This window comes from Vigna radiata, chromosome 5 (assembly GCF_000741045.1).
Source record: "Vigna radiata var. radiata cultivar VC1973A chromosome 5, Vradiata_ver6, whole genome shotgun sequence".
NCBI classification, from domain to species: domain Eukaryota; kingdom Viridiplantae; phylum Streptophyta; class Magnoliopsida; order Fabales; family Fabaceae; genus Vigna; species Vigna radiata.
This window is the reverse complement of record NC_028355.1, coordinates 30,300,819-30,320,187: the sequence shown is the minus strand read 5'-3', so window position 1 is coordinate 30,320,187 and position 19,369 is coordinate 30,300,819. Positions and strand designations below refer to the sequence as shown.

The window sequence follows — 19,369 nt, the reverse complement described above, 5'->3', positions numbered from 1 at the left end:
AAAGTATGATTTTTAATAAAAATTAAAAGACTAAAAACATGGTTAACAATATAATTAACACTAAATTTTTAATTTTTTTTCTTTATATATATATATATATATATATATATATGTGTGTGTGTGTGTGTGTGTGTGTGTGTGTGTATCGAACGACTTTTCTTAAGCCGACCAACCACCAGCCGACCATTCAGGTCGAACAACCATCCAGACCGACCATCTAGACCAACTATCCAGGTCGAACGACTTTTCCCAAGCCGACATCCATCAAGTCGACCATCCAGGTCGATCATCCAGGCCGACCAACCATCCAATCTGACCGTCCAGGTCGACCACATAATTAGATTACAAACGATAATAGCTCATCAAAGCCCTTGATGGAGGTTAAGATGTGATTGAGTTGTCATTAGGCATACGAAAGGTAAAGGCTCATTACAACTAGTATAAATAAAGGTCCCAAGTATGATTTTTAGACTATGACACACAATATATACATTACTTGTTGTGCTAACCGCTCAGTTACATTACTAACTTGAGCGTTAGAGTGCCTTCGTTAGGTGCCTGCTCGCCCGGTTTGGAGAAGAAGGAAGGAGGGCGAACAATACAACTTGGAGTACGAAGATGATCAAGGAGCCCGTCCGCCCTTCTAGGTCAACCCGGTCTTCAAGATCTGCCCAGTCTTCAAGACAACCTGAAGTACTTTAAGTAAGGTCCGTCCGGTCTTAGAGACAACATGAAGTGCTTTAAGTAAGGGACTTCAACCCTATACCCGAAACATTTTGGCGTCCACCGTGGTGCCGACCAACATCCCCTGTAACCACAAGGAACCAGACAAGGATGCAGTCTCAACATCATGATGTCGACCCGGCCCCTACATATTGATCCTGATCGTAGGAACTCTCACCACCAGTGTCAACAAGCTTCTGCGGCTTCATAAATAACTATTCATTCATTTTATTACTCAATATTATATTGTTCAAGATTTGTTCAGGGTCCAATAAGGCATTCACCACTTAGCCAAACATTTGGCCCCAAGTGTTGAGCCTCAACTGTCCGGCCTTACCTTGGCCTCAACTTGGATTCCCTTAGTCTCAATCGTTCGGTCATAGCTTGACCTTTCAGGTACTTTCTCAGAATTGGCATCAGTGATTCGACCATTCGACCTCCACTATTCGACCGCTTGGCCTCTACCGCTCGGCCTTCCCTGGCCTCACAAGCACTTAGCCAAATTTGACATCAACGATTCGACCATTCCGCCTCCACTATTCGGTCATTCGGCTTCAACTGCTCGGCCTTCCTTGGCCTCACAGGTACTTAGCCAAATTTGGCATCAACGATTCGCCCACTCGGCCTCCATTATTCGGCCATTCGACCTTAACCACTCAGCTTTCCCTGGCCTCACAAGTACTTAGCCAAATTTGGCATCAACGACTCGGTCGTTCGGCCTCTACCGCTCGGCCTTCCCTGGCCTCACAAGTACTTANTTAGCCAAATTTGGCATCAACGACTCGGTCGTTCGGCCTCTACCGCTCGGCCTTCCCTGGCCTCACAAGTACTTAGCCAAATTTGGCATCAACGATTCGGCCACTCGGCCTCACAGGTATTTGGCCCTTCGGCCTCAACCACTTGGCCTTCCTTAGCCTCAAAAGAACTTAGCCAAATTTGGATTAACGACTCGGTCATTTGGCCTATACCACTCAGCCTTCCCTAGCCTCACAGGTACTTAGCCAAATTTGGCATCAACGATTCGACCATTCAGCCTCGGAAGCGTTCGGCCTCATCACCTCGGGCAATGAACGACGAGTTCATTATAAAACCACTGCCGCCCGATTCCAGATAAAGCCCAAGTTGATGAATGACGAGTTCCTAAAGGAACCACTGTCAATTTGGTCAGGAGGTGAACGACGAGTTCATTACAGAACCACTACTGCCTAATTCCAGATAAAGCCCAAGTTGATGAACAACGAGTTCCTAAAGGAACCACTGTCAATTTGGCCAGGCGGTGAACAACGAGTTCATTATAGAAACCACTGCGGCCCGATTCTAGATAAAACCCAAGTTGATGAACGACGAGTTCCTAAAGGAACCACTGTCAATTTGGCAGGGTGGTGAACGACGAGTTCATTACAGAACCCCTGCCGCCCGATTCCAAATAAAGCCCAAGTTGATGAACGACGAGTTCTTAAAGGAACCACTATCAATTTGGCAGGGTGGTGAATGACGAATTCATTACAGAACCACTGTAGCCTAGATAAAGCCTAAGTTGATGAACGGCGAGTTCCTAAAGGAACCATTGTCAATTTGGCCGGACGCTGAACGACGAGTAACAAAACAAGTTTAAGAAATTCTATTTATATTATTGAATTATTTAAAATAAAATAATGGGTCTCATTATTTTAAAACACCTACCTATTTTAATATTCTATTTTTTAGATTCTTACATTTATAATTTTATTTATAATTTTATAATTTTATTTATATATTTATAACTTTATAATTTTATAATTTTATATTTTTATAGTTTTATAATCCAATAATTTTTTAATATTATAATTTTATAATTTGATAATTTGATAATTTTACTATTTTATAGTTTTGGAATTTTATGGTTTTATAATTTTATGATTTTATAATTTTGTAGTTATATAATTATGTCATTATATTATTTTATAATGATATAATTATATGATTATACAATTTTATAATTATATAATTTGGTAATTATATGGTTTTGTAATTTTATAATTTTATAATTTGATAATTGTATAATTTTATAATTTTAAAATTTTATAATTTTATGGTGTTTTAAATTTTTTAATTTTATTTTTGTTTAATTTTATAATTTAATAATTTTACGATTTTATAAGTTTATAATCGTATAATTTTATGATTTTATAATTTTATCAATTTATAATTTTATGATTCTATAATGTTCAACTCAAGGAAGATTGTTCGGTCGAGATGAAACCAGTTCGAGTCGAAGAATTAATGGTCAAGCAACCGTCCGGTAAAGCCACGACTCTCGTCAAGGTTATCTGGGATGACCGAACGGGTGATGCGACTTGGGAACGAGAAGAAGTTATGAAGGAGTCATACCCGCACCTATTCTCTTGTAAGTTTTAATTTTCGAGGTCGAAAATTTTTATTTGTTGGGGGGAATGTCACACCTCATTTAATACTCTCCTTAGTGGGGGGACACTTGTCAAACCGTCCGGTCTTCCCTTGTAAGTGGGAGACCAACTCTGCCAAGCTTTAATTTCCCTTCCCTCGTGATCCGTGCAGTATCAGCATAGCAAAGAAACCCAGGGAGTGGAAGTCAGGTGTCACGCTGGGAGTTGGCCGACCGTTCGGATTGGAGGCAGTATATAAGGTAGGAATGAAACCTGACGCCACTTTTGCATGCAATCTTCTTCTTCTTCCTCAAACTCAACTTTCTGAAAATCTCAAATTCTCCTCCTTCTCTCTAAACCTCCCTACCTTCTCTCTAAAATTCTAACCAATCTACTGTTCCGATCACCCTTCAGATCACACCTGAAGACTCCTGGTGGTCTCCTCTTTCACTTGAACCGTCCGGTTTCGAGTTTGCACCTGACCTTGGGGAAACTTAGAAGAATAGTTCATATCAACCTACTTTCAAGTCTTAACTGGAATTAAAGGTAAGGGAAGCTTATAAAGTTTAATTTTAATTTCTCTGTATGGTTTGAATGTATGCCTGATTTAATGTATATTTGATTTCTTATGATTGAAATATAGTATATTGTTGTATGATTTGTGTGATTAGTATGAACTATGAGTTTTGCACTGATATGAGTATGTATGAAACTTAGAGAAAATATGAATNTGAGATCGAAGGTCATTAGGACCGTTCGGTCCTCCCTTTTCCGTTCGGTCTGTTCGGACTGATCGACCTAGTGTGTTTACTAGACTTAATTGATTNCCTTCAATTATTTTATTGACATATACGTAAGAATGCTGGTCATAAACCAAGCGTTTGGCTTTTCAAGTGTTCGGCATTAGGCTGACACTCGAATCATAAAACTTGCAAACCTAATATTCTTCCTTTGACACCGTCCGGTCACCTAATGACTGAACGGTCTAGTGAACCTTTAATTATCGATGCATTCAGTTTACTTGACTAAATTCCTTTTACTCTTTTAAAGAGTTTCTTCTTTCTCAATTCGTTCGGTCCGATAAGTGTTCGGTCATAGACCAGCCTTCGACCATTATTAGTGTCTATTTTATAATAATACTCTTGCCAAACCNTTCGGATGACTATCACTTATAGTCAACCCTTGAGTTAAGATTTCATTCTTTGCCAAATTATCCTATCAACCATTTGACATTCTTCTGTTATTTAATCTCACCTTGGATGTGACCGTCCGGCCACTTACTTGAATCCTTGATACTCAGTTTCCCCATTCCGACTAAACCGTTCGGTCACTATTATGTATGATTCAATCTTGGATATTTGATACTTTTCTCAACACCCTAACTACTGGGAAGTAATAATGAACAATTGTTGAATTTGACTAAGTAAGAGAATTCCACTGGCGGAATAACTCATGAATTTGTGATGATTGGTAAAGTATGAACGTGGGAATGACTCAGGTGTCGTCCTGATCCTGATATTCCGTGAGGTCGTTTCCTCAGGTAGAGGAAGGTCACTCATGTGTGGGAATGGCAGGAGGTCCGCGGTTATATGAATAGATAACCGTTTGAGGACTAACCTCGGGTGGCAGCTGATAAGGAAATACAGTTACTACACCACACCGGGTGCTAGGGACGACCGAGCTACACATTCATACCGTCCGGACAGTGTCTTAGTGGTCAGTCATGATTTAAGGAATATAGTATGATTGTATTGAAATTGTACGCTTGCATGATTGATTGGTTTGAGTCTGTATGTTTACTTGTATGACGAAATGATAAATTAAATTTACATAAGCTTACCCTTATCTGTTCTGTCTTTATCCATGTTGCCGTCCGGTTATTCTCTTCGCTNCAATGATCATCCTTTTGGGTGTGAGTAGAGGGTACTTTGGAGGACACCTTAGAAGTTGCTTTGGAAGGCACTCTGGAGGATGCTGTGGAAGNCGTGCCTGAGAATTATGCAGGACCGTCCGGTCCTTAGTTTAGTTGTTTTAGTGGTCTTGTGTTTTGAATTTCATTCTGTATAGGAAACTTTTGATGATTGACCGTTCGGTCAATGAACTTTGAATTAGACCGTTCGGTCCAATTTGTAAATATTATACTTAATCTACTGTTGTACAGTTTTAAATTTAATGCTGTTCTCTTGTCTCTTTCACCTCTCGACTTATTCTTCACTGTTCTCTCTTATGATTTATGTTAACTTCTAAAAATTAAGTGTAACTTATGTTATATATTGATTGGGATGTTACAGTTATAAATACTCAATCGAAAAAGTTTAAAATTTTGAACACAAAAAAAATTAATAACATCTCAAGTGAAAATTTCCAAATTTAATAGGGTCATAACTTAATTAGGTTTATTGATAGAGTAAATTTGATGTATACTTTTAAATTATTCAATATTTATAGTACTTACTTCCAAATGATGTTGAGATTTTTTTTTCCTGTAGATTGTGTTGTTACTAATTTATATTTTTATTATATAATAAAACTGGGTAAGATAGTTTTAATTAAAAAAGATATTAAAAGTATATTATATATAAATTTAAAATACAAATAAAAACCAAATAATATTTCTAAAATTTTAGGATTCCTATAACTCAAAACTAAATAAGCTTGAAGGAATAGATAGAGATAAAAGGAAAAAGTTTCGTTAACAATTTCTTTTTTAACAATTTTTTAATAATATATACGTGGCAGTTTATGATTAGTCTGTTTTAAATATTTTTTTAAAACAAATTTAAACAGATCAATAAAATAATAATATTCTCTTGTCAAAAAATTGTTAAAAAAAATTGTTAAAATATAATTATCCGAGGAGCCTTGTTTTGGCTTTTTAAGTGTAGAAGTGTAAAAAAGTAAGTTCAACAATTGGAGTGCTTCCAAACACTATAATTGAAGATCCAAATCTCCTTACTGTTTCTGCTAGTCCCATACATCACACAACACAAACATCGCTTACAACTTACGAACTACAAATACCCCCTTCAGAGGCACAATCCAAACAATCTCTCATTCTCTTTTTCTCTCCCACACTCTCTCTCCCATCCATCAACATGCAGATCTTCGTCAAGACTTTGACCGGAAAGACCATCACGCTGGAGGTCGAGAGCAGCGATACCATTGACAACGTCAAAGCCAAGATCCAGGTTCTCTCTCTCACTTTCTTTCCTTGATAACAGCTTTTTGATTCCGTTCACCTAGGGTTTTACGAGCTTTGTTCATCCATTCTTCTGCCGTTTCTTTTTCTCTCATTCAATTCCAGGGTTTCTAATTGTTTCGGACCTTTCCAACTTATGCGAGGTCTAGAGTTGAATTGTGCGAACTATTTGATTACTTTATTCTATAAATGGTTTTATTACTGGGTTGATTTGTTGTGTTTGCATAATATACATGTTTTTTTGATTTAGTCCGCGGTCCCTTGTTAGAATCAAAATGGTTAAATTCAAAATTGCGTGCAGGAGCACAGGTTAAAAAGTGTGTAAAACTAAAACCTGAAGGTTATGTAAGGAATAACTAAGAAGCATGAGTGGTTAAACCTTTAAACAGTTCTGTGTAAGGATTGTATGATACTTGTTGTATTGTGTCAGCAAATATTTGAAGTTGAATGACACATTATATTTGTTGATTTCTGTTGCTATGGATATTATTTATAGGCCTGTAATAATCTAGGACTACTAGGGGTTGATATATTTGATACTCAACTATAAACAAACTTTCAAACTACTCGTGAGAATCACCCTGGAATGATCTCTTTTGTAACCAGATTTCAGTAAAAGGTTCTTTGATACACATTAGTCAAACTTAGATGTGTAATTAAATTGTTCTGCGTGTTTCCTCTCTTTGTTGTTGCATTTGTCAAATTTGGCTAGTATGTAATACTCTGAATAAGGCTGGACTTGGATTTAGTATGTAAACTAATATTGTGTGGTTTTCAAGACTGAATCTGATGAATTGTTGGCAAATGAGTTTTGGTTGTTGGTGAGCTGAAGCAAAACCAGTATTGAGTTAGTGAAGAACTTTTTATTCTTTTACTTGTGAATGATTTAAAAGTATGAAAAGCCCACCAAAGGGACAAATTTCAGAGTTTAATTGAAGATAGAAAGAATAAATAAACATAAGACTTAATAATAGTTTAGACATGTATTGCAGAGAGATAGGTTCAAATACCCTTGAGCTGCTTATCCAAAGGGAGCCTTTATGTGAATTACATCATCAGTTTCTAATAACTTTGGGTGGAATACATTTTGTAGGACAAGGAAGGTATCCCTCCTGACCAGCAGAGGTTGATTTTTGCTGGTAAGCAACTGGAAGATGGTCGCACACTTGCTGATTATAACATACAAAAGGAATCTACCCTTCACTTGGTCTTGAGGCTGAGAGGAGGAACCATGATTAAAGTGAAGACTCTTACTGGAAAAGAAATTGAAATCGACATTGAGCCAACTGATACGATTGACCGGATCAAGGAACGTGTAGAAGAAAAGGAAGGAATTCCACCTGTGCAGCAGAGGTTTTATCTGTTTCTGTATTAATTGAGTTTAGCTGCCTTTGCTAATTCAACAGCACATGATTTAACTTTTACATGGAAATGCTCATTTCACTTGTTAACCACAAAAATCTTTTGTTTCTGATCATATTTTTGAAGAATTACCTGTCAATTATTTTTATAAATAAACATAGATATAAGTTCTACGCATGTGGATTTTGGAGGTCGTGGTATTCTTTTTGGGGCTTTGTGCATTGAAAATTTTACTTTTAACTTTTAAGAACCGTTTGCATTCAACTGTTAGGTATGGAATTCAAGTCTCACTAGAGATGGGATTCTAGTGTTGGTGTAGGCCTTGGACACTTCTACTTGATTGGCTAGCTTTTGTGTTATAGTTTTCCAAGGTTCTTCTCAAAAACTTTTCTAAGGTTGTATTCGGCCTGACCTTTTTTCTTTTTAGAGAATAAGAATCCTTAACCGAAGTTGGTAACAAACGCGAAGCGTAGGTTAATGTATAGTATAAAAAAAAGTTTGAAATGCTTTATCCTTATTCATCCATAAATTTATGCCCCAGCTGAATTGGAAAATGATTGATAACAGTGCATTATTTGCTTCTTGTCATTGTTATATTCATAGAAGTCCCGTCAAATTGTAAAGCTTTTCATACTCATTGATGACGGAGAATGTTCTGGTGAATGCCTGATTGCCAATGTTGTATATGAGTTGGATTTGATTTGCTTGATAATTAAGAGTATCAATGAAATTTTATCCTCGTTCTTGTATCTGAAGTATTTGATCCGTTTCATGTCATATCTGAGGTTTCACTTTAAGTACTATATAAAATAGACAAAGTACTTTATTCTATTGGAAACACTAGAATCTTATGATTTTGTATTTTGCTGCAGACTCATATATGCAGGTAAGCAGCTTGCTGACGACAAAACAGCCAAAGAGTACAACATTGAGGGTGGTTCAGTACTTCATTTGGTGCTTGCATTGAGGGGTGGTATTTATTAATGTAGATGGATATCAGAACTTAAAGGCTTGAAAGGAAGCTTTATACCTGTCCTCTGAATACATTACTTTTCTTTTATGTGCTTGGTTTTGTAATTGAGGCTACTATTGGTGGTCACTAACTCGGTATCTTTCGAACTGTATGCTGTTCAAAACCTTAAGTTATCCATTAAAATGGGTATCTGGACCAATGATTTATAACCGGAGTTTCGAACATGATTATGTTAAACATAATTTCAAGGCCCATTTTCAACCCGTTGCAATATGGGTCAGGAATGGATCCATTTTTTTTTCGTTGGACTGGGTAATCTTTAGACTATATGATCAAATATACTTTAAAAGGAAAAATAGTATTACAAAGCTAGTAAATCAAGGAAGTTTGTTTACTTGTTCTTATTTCTATTTTGTTTATAAAATTTTACATTTTTATGGATCTTGTACAATTCAAACAGTAAGAACTTAGAACAAATTGCGGAGTTTTATTTGAAGGGTGAACTTCAATTTAGTTAAAAAATAAGGAGACCAAGTTAATCGGTTTACTCAACTAAATGCAACTTTTGAACGATTGGGTTGTCACGGTTGATTGTTGAATTTTCGAATTTAAGGCATTTCAGTCTCTTTCACGGATTAATTTGTCTATTATTTTGTAATACCTTGCTGCTAATTTGTGAGAGGGTGTATTAGCTAATGTATGCTGCTTATAAGCTTGAATCTTCTCAGATACCAGATTTCCATTGACATATTGTTTGTTTCTGTCTATGAAGCGGAGTTCTACATGATACGGATACGGTTAAATTGCAAAAATGTACATGGACACGTTGTTGATATTTTGATATTTTCAAAAATGAATAATGTTTTCGTATATATTTTTCGAAGCTGATATTTTGATCGTAGTTATTAAAGGTTGAATAATCCTCATCAGCTACTTAATTTTTACTCTATAAACGCGGTTCTGATGATCACGTTCATGATCTCCACTTTTAGCTTATCTTCCTAGTGTTTAAAAGGAAGTGAACTTTAGAGAATAAGAGACATGTTAATAAGTGTGTATATTGAGGATTTATTTTTCTCACGAGATGAACATCCATAAATCTAAAAGATAATACAATATTTTATACTGATTCACTCAAGTGAGTTACGTCTTATTCTCTTTTAACATAGAAGGTTTCACTAGATTTTCAATGAAGTACATGTAAGTATTCTAACCACTCCTGGTATTTCTAAACATTTTTTGTATCCTCTAAATACACTATCTAGTTGAGTTTAACCCACTTCTCATTGTTAATCCAATAACTTTGTTACTGTGATCTTGATTGAGTTTTACCATTTCTGGTTGTGCAGCATTCTTCACCACTCCTAGTATTTCTAGACGCTTCTAGTATCATCTAGATACTGTCTAGTTGAGTTTAACCTATTCTTGATTGTTATTGTCAATCCAATAATCTCCGTTAGTGTCAATCTAATTAAACTACAACAACCAAATTATTTTCCAACAATGGAAATATTTAAATCAACGATTATTCTAGAAAATCAAATGTCTATATTGAAAATGTTTTAAATGATAGACAATCAATTTTACTCTCAATATAGAAGTTAACTTTTTTTTTTTAAATGGTAACAAATTTATTATGCAAAGATTCCTTTTACAGTGAATTTTTGAACATTGAAAAATTATATGGATAAGTTTTTACAATAATTTTTCAATGGGAAGTTCACGATTCTCAATTAAGAAAGTGCTGAAGTAAAAGTTTAATTAAATCATACAATTGGAGAAGTTCTCTATGTAGAGGACATTGATACTCCATGAGAATTTTGAAAGCAATGTTCAAGCAATGATAAATGATGAACAAAATGATTAACAAGCATTCAAAGTCAAATTAAAAAAAGGGTGCTATATATTCAAATTTCTCTGAAGAAACAAATTCATATAAAATAGAATAGAAATATAGAGAAAAAGAAAAAAAAGTAGTACACACGAAGTAAGAAAAGAGAAAGAAAGAAAAGAATAGTGAGCACACATTGTCTAATTTAGAAGATACTGGATTATTGAGAGCTTAGTCATTGTAATATTCTTCACAATATTTATGCACATTTTAATTCATTCTCTTATATTGTCTTTACTATTTTTCTGCTCATTGTTTTTACAATGCATTTAATCTTTTTGGAAATTTTGAAATGGAAGAACACAATCAAGAATGAAGAAAAGAATAATTATGGTTGTTTTTACTACTCTCTCTAATTTAGTTTTACCCTTTTTAGTTTTTCACTGTTTCTGTTTTCCAAATCTGTTGTAGTTCTTTTAATTTTGTTTTTAATTCAATGAAATGTCATTTACTTGTTTTCCTATGCATTTTATGTGACTAAGTCAGTTTTCAATTTACATTTCAATTTCTTCCCACTTTCAATTTGATAGGTAAATAAACTTTTACAATTTTTCTAGTTTTAGTTCTTCACTGCTATTTATGTTTCAACACTATTTTTAATTCAATTCAATTTCTCTTTCTACACTTTTATTTTATTTTATTTATTATTATTTTTTTTGCATTGTTTTAATTTCATTCACTGTCTGAAATCTATCTTGATAGTTGTTTCAAGTTTGGATTCAATTTAAAGTTTTTCCCAAAATAAAACTTAAGTATTACAATTTTTCTAGTTAATCCCAATTTAGAAATTCAGTTTTGTACTCATTCTTGCATTCAATTCATTAGTTCAGATTTCAATTAGCATATTTCAATATCAGTTTTCATTTGGCGTTTACCATTTCGGTCAATTTCAGTTCACAACGTTTATTTGTAGTTTCAATTCTTTAGTTCACAACGTTTATTTGTAGTTTCAATTCTACTTAATTCAATTATCTCTTGTTTTCTAATTGTGTATTTGTTATCATATTTTTATTTTAATTCAATCCATGCATTCAATGATTTTATAGGTTAAATTCTGGTCGAACTTATATTGTATATCTGTTTTCAGTTCTTATTTGTTATTAAGTTTTCAACTTTTATACTAATTTAGGTTGCATTTTAGTTTTTAGATTATACTTTAGTTTCTTTGTTCATTGTTTCCAAATTCCTCAAACATTTTATAATTTTAAATTCTAGACAAAATATCATACTACTTTAATTGATTTCATTATTCCATGGACTAACGTTTAGGTTGACTTTTACTATATTAGAAAGAAACTTAGATTTTTGTTTAAAATTCATGTGACCTAACTTATTTTTATTGCAGTGACACCAAAGTTTATTATCATTAAGTAGAAAATAGATTTGAGGACAAATCATTCTCAAAAGGAAGGAGATGATGAAAACTCATTCCACCACAACATTCACAAAATGAAATGATAAGTTAGAGCCTTGACTAGGAAACTGCATGAAGATTAGGCCTAATTGGGCTTCCAACAACATATTTTGGTCCAAAATCATCTTTGGAGAGATTAATTTTAACTATTAATAAAATGTATAAAGTGGTATAGATCATCTGGACCAAACAATGTAGAATTTTTTACTTGTGTTTAGACTTATGATAGATTAATGTTATATTATGGTTAAAAGAATCTTGGTATGGTTTCAATTAGGCTCATTCAAGATTAAGAGAAATCTTAGGTTACCATACACATGAGAGAGATGCATAACTTCCAGATTTTGAACATGTGCATAAATGTGGAAAGCATGAATGCATAAATGTTACTTGATCCACTCATGGCATTGAGATTTTAGGTGCACATAAGGGAATAAAAAAAAATCAATTTCCCTATCTCTTCTTATAGAGGACTATTTCCTTATCCAATATAAGATGAACTCAATGAAGAACCATTGAAATTCAAAATACCTATGACAAGGTTAAGGACCAAAAGCTTGGAAGAAGAAATCTCTTTGAAAACTTGGAATTCAAAGGACATGAAGATCATGGCCTGGAACACCTTTATAGAATATTTTTCTGTGTTTTAAAGTATTTTGTAATAATTTTTTGACAAATTGTAAACTTCTCTAGGCGAGCTCATTTCTCTAGGCAGAAAGTTTGTGTGTTTGTGTTCGATGGGCGAGCTCCACTCGCTAGGCAAAGAGTTTATGTTTACAACTGATTTTTCGAGTTATTTTTGTAGCCCTGTGTCTTTAGACTTTATTTTAGGTTTATAGGGTTGCTTAAAAACTTTTGTTCTATATATACTTGAACAAAAATAGATGTAAACACTTTTAATAGTCAATATTTGAATTTTGAATTCATTAAGAGAGGATTCTCTTGGTTCTTATCATAGAACGCATGTTATTATCAAAGATTGAAATATTTGAGGCAAATCTACAATGACTCATCAATTTGCTAGATTGTGGCGTGTCCATTCTTGTCTTCTTTTTGCGTTCTTCTCTAATTTTCTTTGTTTATGCTAAGGAGGAATCAAATTTAGAAACGATTGTACTATTTTCTAAATAGGATTGTATAATCTGGTATCTAGAGCAAGGTTTTGGTTTGAATCTCTTCTTATTCTAATTTTTCTATCATATATATGATGAAAACCTAAAATTCTTGAATGATTGTGTTCTTTGTGTTCTACGTGTTTTTTTTTGTTTTAAATTGAATATTTTTGCATTTGATCGTTGAAATTATTTGTTTTTGTGTTTTTTGTTAATTTTACTTCTAATTAACTGCTTACAAGTGCAATTACATTAATTAACATGTTTTTAGGGGTTTAAAGGGCATTTTGTTTGCGAATTATGGGTTTTGATGAACGATGCTCTCATGCAGCGCACAACAATTGGCCCAATGAGAGAAGTAAGATTGTTTAGCTCGCCCAACGAGACTAAGCTCACCTAGCAAGAGAAGTCAGTGTGATACACTCGTCCAATGAGATTAGGCTCGGCTAATGAGACAAATTTTCTGTGCTTGTGTTTTTGAACTACAAAATTGAAAAGAAAAGAAAGATTAGTGGATCCAAATTTAAAGAAATAAATATTTTTTGAAAGAAAAAGAAAAGTATTAAAAAGAAAGAGAAAAAGTAAGGATCCAAAAGCAAAAAGAAAATTGAAGAGTTCAACACAATTATTGTGTTTTACCTTTAACCTCTTGAGTCAAGATTTAGATCTCGCAATCTTTTTCACATTGATTTTTCACTTTTTGCTTAAGTGTTAAAGCGAATTTTGTTAGCAAAAAATAAAAGATGAAGTTTTGATGATGAACAGATTTGCACAAGTCAAGATCCATGAAGACAAATTGAAGATCTCTGTATTTTATAAAGCTTTTATAATAATCAAATTTGATGTAATAATGCTCAAATATGTATTAGGGTTGATTCATGTAATTTATATTTGATTAATTTATTTTGAGAATCAAACATAAGCTATTTTAATCGATTAAACCCAGTTTTAATCGATTAAAACGAGGCTGGCACTGAAAACCCAACTGCCCTTGTAATAATCGATTAAAGCTAATAATAATCGATTAGTTAATCGATTATTCCTGAGAATAATCGATTAACACTAGCCATTGGGGGTTTCAAATTCGAAAAACTAGGCGTTATACTCATTTTAATCGATTAATACTTATGTTAATCGATTAAATGCGTTAGATGGTCCGTTTTCGAAGAATGGAAGGGTATTGGGCTGAGTCTATAAATTGGCTCACTGTTTATTTCAAAAAGAACTCTTCCCTTGGGCTAAAAACCTCCGAACTCTTTGAGAACTCTGTGAGATTGTTGAAGCTAAGGAAACTCTTGTCTGCAAAGCCCTGAAGTGCTACTGCGGTGACAGAGGAATAGCTTGTTCATCCTTGGTGTGTCCGAGGAAGTGCCTGGAAGAGAATCATCCTTCGTGAAGCATTCGAAGGAGGTGGTCATCCTTTGTGAAGATTCANGGTGTAAGTTCATCTCTTGTGGTTTCAAGAGAGGTGGTATTTCTAAACTCTTACAAATTGTTTTTCTTTGTGATTAATATTTGTAACTGTTTTGTGATAGTGAAAAAGGTTTATCTTGTTTGAGATAAGCGACTGGACGTAGGATCTGAGTGATCTGAACCAGGATAAAATCACCTGTGCAATTTTTCTCTTTCCCTTACTCTTTTATTTATATTTAATTATCTGTTCAGTAAGAAAAATTAAGAGAAAAATAATAAAAGGCACGATAAAAGTATATAACCAATTCACCCCCCCTCTTGGTTTGTTCCACGCTAATAATACCGTTGCAGAGATTCTAACAAATTTGAGTGGAAAAAGGCAATAGAGTACTTTCGAGAAAGAGCCTATAAGTGATACACGAGTGAACTTTTTTAGTGAAACACCATGAAGAGTTGTGAGGTCCTAAATCTAATTTTTGTTGTTTTTATTTTACTAACCTTTCTTGCAGGATCTAGCAATATTGAGCAATTCAACATGTTCCAATAAAGGCATTCTTCTAAAAGTGGTTTTACATATGGGTTCACCTATCGTACTCCTCTCAAAGCTCCCTTGGTTAGAGAACTTGAAAGTTCTAGGAGAGTGATTTACAATGCTCAATATTTGTAAAATACAAAGGAAAATTTGCAGCTCTTGGAGGCTTCACAAAGGAGGAAAGAGCATTGACTATAAGAGACACCTCATATAGGTTTGGTCTTGGTGGAGGATGTCACCTTGGTGTCCATAATTGTAAAGCTAAATGTAAAGATTGCTAATCTTCGAAGGGGGCATAATCCTAACAGAAATCATTGCCAAAGGATAGGACAAGTGCTATAAATATAAAGGTTATGGGAATTTCCTAGTTGGAATGCAAGTCCCATGACTAATTAAGACCTCAAGAAATACCTCCTATAATTGAAAGGAAAGAAGATAGGACTTGCAAGAACTAAGAGAAAAGAAGAAAAAGAAACAAAAGAAAGAGAAAAAAAAGAAAAGAGAGAGAAAGACGAATAAAAAGTATAAGAAAAAGAGGAGAACAAAAAAGAAAGAAAAAGAAAGAAGAGAGGATCATAATTTGTCATTGGAAAAAAAGTACTAACTTGCCTCTTCTTATTTTGTTACCTAGGGAAGAACTTTTCATCAAGGAGCAATGACATCAACAATGGAAAGAAGAAAGAATGACTATGAAGGAGGACACAAGCTTGAAAATATATGCACATGACATAACTTGTTTATCAATATCTAACAAACATACGGGTAGTCAAAATCATACCTATAGTTTGATTGTTTGTTTGCACAATATTCTTTTAGTTTTCTTTGAGCATAGCACCCTTGCTTTAACACTATTTGATGGTTTTTTAAAGGTGGGTATTTAACCTTGGAGGCAGGCCTCCAATCCTTTGATAATAAGAGATTTTCCTCTTCCTGTTTCCAAATCTTATTTTAGCTAGACTTTATATTTTGGATTATTCTAGATTTGTGTTCTTGGACTTATGTTTATGTTTGTGTGTAGGATCTTTTAGATTTCATGGTCGAATTCTCTCTAAGAAGGGGAGGATGATGAAAGATTGATTAAGTCCAAAGGAACATGAACACAAGAGAAAGAGCACCTACAAGAAATCATCCACCTCATGGAGAGATAAGGAAAAATTTAAGGAGAGAGCTACTTCTACCACTACCAAACCTAAGGACAAAATGTCTTTAAGTGATACAAATTTCAAGATAAATTTTCTTCAAGAAGGAGGGAATGATAAAGGACTATCTCCTGATCAAATACAAAACTTGAGGATGAGCCATTACAATTCAAAGGACCTATGACAATGTCGAGGACTAAAAGCTTGGAACAACAAATCTCTTTGAACCAATCTCATGGGTTGGAGCACACTTATAGAATAGTTTCCAACGTTTTAAAGTATTTGAAATAATTTTTTGACAGATGTAAACACTTTTGATAGTCAATATTTTAATTTTGAATTCATTAAGAGAGAATTCTCTTGGTTCTTTCCATAAAAAAAAATTGTTCTTGTCATAGAACACTTGTTCTTATCAAAGATTAAAACCTTTGTGAAAAATCTCTATTGACTCATCAATATGTTAAGTTGTGACGTCTCCATTTTTGTCTTCTTTCGACATTCTTCTATGATTTTCTTTGTTTATGTTAAGGAGGAATCAAATTCAGATATAATCATGCTTTTTCTTGGATAAGATTTCATCATTTTTTTATCTCTCTTGGTTGGCCACCACTCCTATAAATATGACTCTTCACTATTGTATTTTTCAAATTGAATGAGAAAAGATAGTATGCAAAATTTACAACTCACTTGTTCTAGACATTTTTTTAGAGTTGGTCGAATCTCTCTCATGAAACACTATCCAATTCACTTTACAAGCACCTAAATAATTCATGTATAAGTTGCTTATGTATCCATCTATAAATTTTGATGTCCAACTCAACACAACATGGAGTATTCTACCATAAGATTTTGAGCTAGCATTTAGGCCTTGAATAGAAAATGTTAGATTAGGGTTAAAGCAGTCTAGCTAGGGTTTCAATTGGGGTCACTCAAGCCCAAGAGAAACACTAGGTCGTGACCGGTCACACATGGGAAGAGGAGTTCAAAGCCACACATTTAACACATAATATGGAAAACATGATTGGACAAGTATTCATTGATCCACTCATGGTGTAGTGATTTTAGGGTCAATAAAAAAATTCAAATTTATATTCTTTCTCTTTTTATATACCATGATCGAATCTCTCCCTTTATAAATAAAGATATTCCTTGACTTCTCACTTTTGAATTAGTAATTATGATACAAATTTTACACCTCACTTACTCGAGATTAAGTCTTCCTATAATTCACTTACTCTAATATTTTTTTTTTAAAGTTGATCTCACTTCTTTTCTAAGAAACCCCTCCTCTCTTACACTTTTAAAATCCTTTCCATCTTGTATATTCCAAGTTTTTGCCTCTCCTCCCATTATTCCTACTTCATTAAAGGTACTATTCCTACTTCGTTAAAGGTACTAGAGAAAAAAAAACTTCAAAAATTCATATGTTAGTTTTATAAATTATTATTATTTTTTATATGAAATATATTCTAATGATTTTACAAATCAAGTTTACATAAGCTTCCACATATTTACAAAATTTTTCAAGTAAAATATATAATAGTATTGTATTTAGTTTTAAAATATACTATACCCTTAATGAGAAGTATCGCTTGAGTGTAAAAGAAAAAAAAGTGGATATACTTTTTTTTACCGTTGATAATATTGATTAAAAAAAAGGGGAAATGATATAAATATATTTTGAAAAAAATCTGGTTTATATTTATTTATATTTTTCTGTCCCAAGAATATATATATATATATATATATATATATATATATTTATTGAATAATTTCTCTACTATCGCATTTATATCTTGTCTTAATTGTATAACTAGAGTAACAAAATATGAAAAAAAAAATATTGGATACTAACTCTTAAATATGATCTACTTGTACAATAAAAAAAAAGAAGATAGAACCTCAAAGCACACTTGGTGTAATCCTATATATAAGAAATAATGTGTTATTTCCTTAGTTGTGATCTGCCCCTACATTTTCTTTTTACTTTATAAAAGATTGCATTTAGTCAAGTGTAAGTTGACTTCGGCCAGAGTTTGACTTATTTTAACAAATGAAGTCATCAAGCACTAATGTACATATTTACTTATTAAGAGCATTGGATATTATTTTTAATAATTATAATTATTATGAACTAAAGTATTATTTTAATATGAATTTTATACACGTGAATTCTTTAAATTTAGAGATGGTGTAAATGTTTCTTACAGATTAAAAAAACTTATTTATAAAACTTTCTAGACTTTATAAGTAATTTTCTTTAAGTTATAATATATATATATATATATATATATATATATATATATATATTAATTTTTGGAAATATTCTGATAAACACAATTTTGCTGAAAAAATAAAAAAAAAATTAAGAATTTTCTTGATATAAGCTGACTCGATGTTAACATATTTACGCAAAATTTTTAGCTTATGTATGAAATTAAATAATTATTTAGTTTATATAATAAAAACTTATAGCAATGAATAGTTTTAAATATATAAATTGTAGGAATTAAAATTTATAAAAAATTGTATTTTGGATTTCTATTAAATAATTTATACTGTAATATAATTAATGTTATTTTGAATTATTTATATAACTTAACTTATAAAATATAAAATTGAAGTTAGAACTAAATATATTGAAAGACATAAACAATTTTAAAAAATTCTAATAACACTGATAAAAACTCTCTTGTTGAACAATGATAGTTAGGAATATTCTTATTTAAGAAAAACTATTCTCTCTTAGACTCCTGTATAAGTAAAAAAAATGTCTAATTTCATAGATAATAATAAAATTGCTATATAAGGTCACTTAATTTTATTTATTTTATATTAACATTTACATTTTTCTTTACTATCTGTAATTATATATTAATATCAAGGATGATGGCTAGCTTGAATTAAGCTAAGTGTATTTTCAAAATTATGATATTTAATAGAGTTGAATTAGTTAAAAGTAATTTATTTCCAGTCTATCAAATCTAAACATTATTGTTTTTCTTATATTTTTAGTCCCACAGAAATATGCATACGAAGAAATTAAGCCGAATAACCCTATTTTTTAAAAAAATAATTCTTTAATAATAATATTAAATAAGTTTATAATTGAATAATTCTGAATATGCTTTTTTTTTTTTAAGTTAATCACATAGATCCTTTACAGGATTTAATAGCTATTGTAGGTGAGAAAACCACTCATTTATGATATCTACATATTCAAGATT

At 32.5% G+C, this 19,369-nt stretch overlaps 1 protein-coding gene across 1 annotated transcript; it reads left to right on the top strand.

The window, feature by feature from the left end:
• The first annotated feature begins 6,044 nt into the window (after positions 1 to 6,044).
• Positions 6,045 to 8,912, top strand: LOC106762833 (ubiquitin-NEDD8-like protein RUB1). The gene is made up of 3 exons (XM_014646916.2): positions 6,045 to 6,295; positions 7,400 to 7,659; positions 8,541 to 8,912. The coding sequence occupies exons 1-3, from the start codon at positions 6,203 to 6,205 to the stop codon at positions 8,650 to 8,652; spliced, it is 465 nt and encodes a 154-aa protein (XP_014502402.1). The 5' UTR covers positions 6,045 to 6,202; the 3' UTR covers positions 8,653 to 8,912.
• The last annotated feature ends 10,457 nt before the right edge of the window (positions 8,913 to 19,369 follow it).